Source organism: Larus michahellis, chromosome 15, assembly GCF_964199755.1.
Source record: "Larus michahellis chromosome 15, bLarMic1.1, whole genome shotgun sequence".
In the NCBI taxonomy this organism is placed as follows: domain Eukaryota; kingdom Metazoa; phylum Chordata; class Aves; order Charadriiformes; family Laridae; genus Larus; species Larus michahellis.
The window spans coordinates 3,553,766-3,560,802 of record NC_133910.1 but is presented as its reverse complement, the minus strand read 5'-3'; the positions used below and the strand labels follow the sequence as shown (position 1 = coordinate 3,560,802).

The 7,037-nt window shown below is 59.3% G+C and overlaps 1 protein-coding gene across 1 annotated transcript; it reads right to left on the bottom strand.

Annotated features, from left to right (window-relative positions):
• Positions 1–298: 298 nt before the first annotated feature.
• LOC141751537 (glutamine synthetase) lies at positions 299–6,741 on the bottom strand. The gene is made up of 7 exons (XM_074608545.1): positions 6,716–6,741; positions 6,327–6,502; positions 5,623–5,784; positions 3,744–3,890; positions 2,727–2,854; positions 1,321–1,520; positions 299–1,041 (listed from the first exon to the last, which is right to left on the bottom strand). The coding sequence occupies exons 2-7, from the start codon at positions 6,490–6,492 to the stop codon at positions 720–722; spliced, it is 1,125 nt and encodes a 374-aa protein (XP_074464646.1). The 5' UTR covers positions 6,493–6,502; positions 6,716–6,741; the 3' UTR covers positions 299–719.
• Between the last annotated feature and the right edge of the window lie 296 nt (positions 6,742–7,037).

Sequence of the window (7,037 nt, the reverse complement as noted above, 5' to 3'; positions counted from 1 at the left end):
CAGCAGCGCACACCCTGTGTAAACGCCCGCCAGCTGCTGCCCCGGCCGCTGTTTGCTCAGCCTGTGCCGCTCTGTTTGCCTTTCGGGGGATCACGATGGAAGGAGATGGCCTTTCGGCCACCGGCAAATGGGGTAACGCAGCTCCAGGCACCTGCCCCAAGGATCCTCCGGCATCTCCGCTCCTCCAGCCCCTGCGCCCAGGGCTGGTGCGGGCTGCTCTGTGGCTGCAACCCACCAGCAAGACGCAAACGAAATCCTCCCTGGACCTCTAGGAGCTACAGAAAAATGCACCCGCCGCAGCATAACCTGGCTGCCACGCAGCCAGGAAAATTATTTATTACCATTTCCTTGCAACAGAGATACGGAAAAAAAGCACCCGCCCTCCCCAGGTGCAAACAGCAGCAGCTGCAGCTTCCACGTAGGGATCTATGTACATCACAGTGTAAAGTCCATCGGGAAAAAATTCAATCCAAGTTTTAAAAAAAAACAAACTTCCCCACATACGACCTAAAACCAGGAACCAGAAAAAAAAGTGGTTGAGAAAATAGGTTGGGTCCCTCCCTCTTACTATAAAATATATAAATTTCTAAGGCGACGTTTCACAAAATCAGAAGCGAGGTTCCTAAAGAGTCTGAACTTGCAGCCGAGGACACCAGAGGGGCACAAATCCCACGTGAGAAGCTAGTGTAGAAACGAAAACCTCCACCCACCCCACGGCCTCAGTGGTCAGCATAGTCCTTGGTCTCCACCCCGGTCTCGTTGAGCACCGTTGTCCTCATGATGGCCTCGGTGACTGCATAGGGGTCACAGTTGGCCGCCGGCCGCCGATCCTCGAAGTAGCCGTAGCCATCCTGGCCGACCTGGCGCGGGATGCGGATGCTGGCGCCTCGGTTGGCCACGCCGGCAGAGAACTCGAAGATGTTGGATGTCTCGTGGTGGCCGGTGAGCCGCCGGGAGTTGTCCCTGCCGCCCCGCGGGTCGTAGACGCAGATGTGGTAGTCGTGCCGCTTGCTCAGCTTCTCGATGGCGGCTTCGATGTGTCTGCGGAAGAGGAAAATGGGGTTGGGTTTGTCAGTAGGTCCATTTGGGGGGTGTTCCCATGGTTGGGAAGGCTGACACCCCCTCCTTCTGTGCAGGGACGAGGACAGCCCCGGGGACATTCTCAAATGACCAGCTGCTTTTAAACTAAAATGAGCTTGGACAGCCCCAGCCCTGCCTGGTGCAGCCACTCAGGTATGGAGATACACGCTTTATGGGGAGCCAAGAACACCCCAGACCTCCCAGGTACATCCCAGGGACCCCCCCCACCCCAGGACTTACTTAAGACCCCCTTCTCTCCGCATCTCCTCAGTGCTGTAGTTGGTGTGACACCCGGCCCCGTTCCAGTTGCCGGTCATCGGTTTGGGGTCCAGAGTAGCCACGACCCCAAAGTCCTCGCAGACGCGGTGGAGGATGAACCGAGCCATCCAGAGGTGATCCCCCATCTCGATGCCTTCGCATGGGCCCACCTGGAATTCCCACTGGAAGAGGCGAGCGGATGTGCCGGTGAGGATGGGCAGGTTTGTACCTCCCCAGCCATCACATCCCCGCCGCCCCCCGATGAGGGCTGCCAGCCTGGGGTAAGCTGAGCTATCCCTCGAGAATCAGCAATGGGGATGAGGAGCACCAAGTTAAGCAACAGGACAGCTTTGGAATGCAAAAAAAATGGGAATAAACTGCTCATGACACCACAGAGAAAATTTGGGGGTGGGGGGTGGGGGGTGGGATGTTAATTAAAATGGAGGTAAATAAGCACCACGCCTGCCTTTGAGGCTGATGCTGGAGCTGCTGGTGTGCTGGACCCCCCCAACCCACACTGCAAACAGGGCAGGGGACTAACGAGGAGCCTGTTCGCCCTTTCCGGGGCTGCTGCTTTCCCGGCCGGAGCCGGGGTTGCGCCACCCACGGTGACTAAGCAAGGGGTGACGCATTTACGGCTACCGGCATGGCCTGGCTGAGACAGAGCCCAGGATGCAGAAAGCAGCCAAGAAGGACCCTGAAAAAGCCAGGGCAAACAGCAGGGTTGTTAAAAGTCCTGCCTCAGCCACACTGCAGATAAGCCCCTCCGCTTATTGCCGCCACATCAGCAGCAGGAGAGTCAGCGATTCGCAGGCTGCAGGGCCGAATCGCCGTCGGTCAGTCTGGCCACCTGCCTAATGCAATCAGGGACTCCCTCCGGCTAACTCCTAAATAAATCCAATCCCCCCCCGCCCCCAAGCTGCTTCCCAAGGCCATATCCCATGGGGTATAGGAGCTCCCGGGGTAGAGGAGCAGGACGCAGACATCCGTCGCTCCACATGCTGCTCCTGCAGCCCATCCCGGCTCACCCTGTGCCCCACATCCCTGCTCCGGAGGGGAAGGAAAGCTCGAGGGAGCACCCAGCTCCACACGGGCTGCCAGAGCCCAGGCTGAGCCGTGCGAGGAGCCCACTGCGGTTTGGCTGGGCTGAGATTTCACTTGCCTGCCCCAAAACGCAGGAATTTGCACGCCAGGGTGAGTTAGGAGAAAACCAAATGTGCGCATTTTCATCACGGCAGTGCAACCGCTCCTATCCAGGCAAAACCGATGTGGGGAGTCACTGGGTTTGGGATCCCAGAGGAGCTGGGAGTTGCTGGGGTTATTCCAGCCTCACACTAACTCATATCCCTCCCTGGAAAGCGGGGCTGCGCGGGGCCGTCCCCACCTACCTGGGAGGGCATCACCTCCGCGTTGGTGCCACAGATCTTCACCCCCGCGTAGAGACAGGCCTTGTAGTGGGACTCCACGATATCACGCCCGTACACCTTATCTGCTCCAACCCCGCAGTAATAGGGGCCTGGAAAGGAAAGAGGAGTCGCCACCCAAGTAAAGCTTTTGGGAACCACAGCAGCACTGCAGAGTAATCCCACCACTCCCACCAGGTCCCAGCCATCATCTGCAGAGGATTTATGGGAACTAAATGGTGCTGCCCTCCACGGTGCATCGAGCCACCAACCCCTAGTCCAGGACGAGCAGCACGAGCGATTCATCTGCGCAACCTCAGCTTTATCTGAGCAGTTCAACAGGACTTGTAATGCATCAACTGGGAGGGGGCCAGGAGATAAGGAAAGCTTGGCTCGATCTGCCCCATGGCACCTCGCTGACCCTCCGAGCACATCAAGTGTCCGAGATTGTTCTGACAACAGCCGACATTGTTCATGGCTAGAAAAGTCAACTCGCTGTGGTTTTATAGGGCTCTTCCTCATTCAAGCAGGTCAGATGAAGATCTTCTCCCCGCCTGGGGGAAGGGAGATGTTGAAAGTGGCCAGCCTCCACAAAAGGCTGGTTAAGTCAGGTTGGGAACCCCCTGGCCCTCTCCCAGGAGGCAGCTGAGGCGCTTGGGGCTCGTTTGCCGCTGCAGGAGGGCACGATGTGCCGGCCCTTTTCCAAACAGCCACAGGGAGGAGGTTTTTTCAGCCCAGATCTCCAGCCCTTGCCAAACAAGTTGTGCAGCTGAGCTGTTTGTGCAACCGGGGTCCGGCGGGAGCGGCACTGCCGGCCGGCTCAAGTGAGCTGCGGGCACCCGGCGCTCTTGGCAAATGCTCCTGACCTCATTCCGGCTCCTGCCCGGTGTCCGCCGCGATGGGAAAGCTGTGCCCGAGGTCGGGGACGGGATGCCTGCTGCCGGGCAGCAGCAGGGTGGGAGCCGAGGGGAGCACGGGTTGGGGAAGGGAGGGAGCACTTACCCTGCGGGCCAGGGAAGCCGTTGTCAGGCCAGCCGTAGGGGTGGCCGTTGATGCCCAGCAGCGTGTACTCCTGCTCCATCCCAAACCAGGGGTGGCTGTCCTTAACCAAGTCCATGACCTTCTTGCACGTGTGTCTCAGGTTGGTCTCTGGGAGCAGAGAGGTCCGGGTTAGACCCACACTGTTGGCAAGCACCCACCATGCTCCGCTCCAGCCCGCCCAGAGGTTGGGACTCCACCACTGCCAAGCGCTTCCCACAGAAGCCTTAAGGAAACCGGTGAGCAGATCTCCCCCTTCCTGTGATGCTTCTCTGCTCACCTGTTTCCTCCTTGCAGAGCTATTCCATCGCCACAACATCAGGCCACAGGCCATCACCTTCTCCCAAAACCACCACTGATGGTCCACAAACATCCTCCTCTTACACACCGAGAGACCAGGAGCCATATCCCACACCCTTCCTACAGACATCCAGCAGATCTGGGACAAGGGACTATATATCTTCCATCACAACTTCACCGCCATCCTCTTTCTACGAGCCTCTGCTTAATTATCCTAATGTTTCTCCTGCTCCACATTTTTGGTCAGCATCCAGGCTGGCTGACCCTGGCGTGGCCCTTCGTGGTGGCAGGGGTGCTCAGGGCAACCGGGGCTTTGCCAGGGAGATGCAGACATCCCGGAACGATCCTGACATGGGACAACGTGCCAGGCAAGGGGACTGAGAGTTTGGACCGAAACAGCAGGGCTGAAAAACTCTTGTCACAGGGACAGGCAGCAAATTCTGCCTTTAAATGGCAATAAGAAACCCCAGAGCAGCTGTGACATAAAGCCCAGGGCGTGGGACTGGAGAGGAGCCGTGACACCTCCCTTGCACTGATGGGAGAACTGGGGAAAGGCAGTTGCCCCCCTACAGCCCTTAACCTCCATGGAGACCCACCCTGGGAACAGCCCGGGGGTGCCCCGCTCTGCTCTGCGGGGTGCCGCAGGGCTCTGGGCTGAGCTCTCTGCCCCGTGCCAGCCCCAGGAGCTCCAGGGCCAGGGGCTCTTTACAAACCGCTCCAGCAGAGGAGCTGCTGGGCAGAATCCCGGCCAAGACGCTTCCCCCACCGCTGAAAGGCATGACGCTGTTTGAAGAGGAACCAGCCCCATCTTTCACCATCGCTGCCCGCAGCCTCTCCTCTCCCTGGCAGATGTGCGCACCACCCCCCGCAGATGCCGCCTCCCTCCCCCCACGCACCCAGCGGGGACATGGCCCTGCTTTTCCGGCAAATAACCAGTTATTTGCTGGCAAATAACCCCTCTGGGAGCCCCTCAGTGTGTCCCTGCAAACCAGCTCCCCCTTCTCTGTCTGGGACTTTATCAGACGGACGGGACAGACGCCGGGACTGCAGACTTCTGCCTGCAGTGATAAGACCAAGAGCGGCGCGCTCCGGGGCTGCTTACAAAAGGTCACCCCAAACGAGCCCGCACCGTCCCAGCACCTTCTACCTCCTTTTCTGCAGCCACCCATCGACAAGGAGAGCGGCCACAAACCCAGCACGTTAAAACCCCCTGCTGCTTCCAGCCCCAGCTCTTCTGCCATAACCCAGCGGCTGGGTGTGCTTGGGCTATAAAGCCGGGTGACGCCTTGGGCGCGCTCGAGTTGGCGAGTGCCGCGAGCTCCACGTCTCGCTGCTCTTCTCCTCGCCCTGCACCGCCAAAACAGGTTCCTGCAAACAACCGCCACCACCAGCGCTTGAATTTCGGAGCCTGGGGCCAAGTGCTCGGTGCTGAGCTTGTCCCCAGTGCCAGCGGCACAGAGCAGGCGGTCCCTCGGAGGGACGGCACCCTAAATAACAAAGGGGTGACCCCCGGGAGCCAGGGGTGCATGCCGGAGGTGCTCACCTGCAGGTTTCCTGTTGTACTTCAGCACTTCGCAGAGCACCAGCTTGTTGGGGTCCAGGCAAAAAGGGTCCCTGAACATGCAGACGGGCACCAGGAACATGTCGCTGTTGGAGCCCTCTGCCTGCGCCGTGCTGGAGCCATCGAAATTCCACTCGGGGACATCTGCAAGGCAGGAGGGGGACAGAGAGGGGAGTGGGACTGGGAAAAGCCCTCTCTCACACAGATTTTGCCAAGTGCTGGTGGCTTACACCCGGGATGGAGCACCCAGAGGGCACCGAGTGCCAGGGGACGATGGCCACAAAGGTTTTCTCGCACATCCCCAGAGCCCAGTGGGGCTGATCCCTGAGCATCTGTGTTCACCCCCCCAGCACCGTCGGGGCACAGCCATTTCACCTCCCTCCGCCAGATCCCATCCAGATGCCAACACGTCTCCACGCCTGTTTGCCCGGTGGAAAGGGGCGAGGATCTCATCCTCCCCTTCCCACCCAGCGCTAATGACAGAGATTATGGATTAAGCAAACCGCAGCGACGCAGGCCAGATATTTACCCTGCCATTTGATATAACCCCATGAGGCAACCACAGCCAGTGCCACGCAACCAGGGGCAGCAAGTGCCAGCTCCCACTGCCCAAAGCACCCCAAAGCTTTTCCCCAGTGATGCTCGGCGCCTTCCACCACGCCAACTGTCATCCAGAGCGGCGTTACCTTCGATGCTCTTGGGTTCCTTGTCGAGGGTCCTGCTCTTGCAGCGCACGCCCTCACCGCTGCCATCGATCCAGACGTAGGTGACCTGCACCAGCCCATCCTGGGGCAGCCGCATGTACTGCTCCCGCACCAGCTTGTTCAGCCTGGAGCTGTGTGACACCGACATGGCGACGGCCCTGCGAGAGCGCACAGGTGAGTGCACCGTCCCCCCCAGCCCATTTCCCTCCCTTTATTTTAAAAGCAACCCCTCCCTTAAAAAAAAATAAACCACCACCACCACCCCCCTCCCGCCCGGCCGCCCCCGCGGGTGCTCGGCGCTGCACACACAGCCCGGGTCCGGCTGCCCCCTCCCCGCCGCCGAGCGGAACGTCCCCCCGCGGGACTCGAACCCGCGGCCCCGCCGCTCACCGGCCCCAGCGCTGCCCGCGGCCGCGCCCGCCGCGCTTTATACGCGGCCGCGGCCGCCCCGCGCCGGGAGGCGGAGCGGGGGCGGCCCCGCGCCGGGGTCCGGCCCCCACCCCGGGGGTTACTGATTAAAAACGTTCATTATGATTTTTTTATTTCTTATTAAAATGTTACTTATTAAAAGCGGTACTTCTTGCATTGTTAAAACATCGTTTTATTAATAAATGACAAGTTACTTGCTAATTAAGTTGCTATTTATTAAAAAATAACAGGTATGACTCATGGAAAATATTATTTACCACCTCG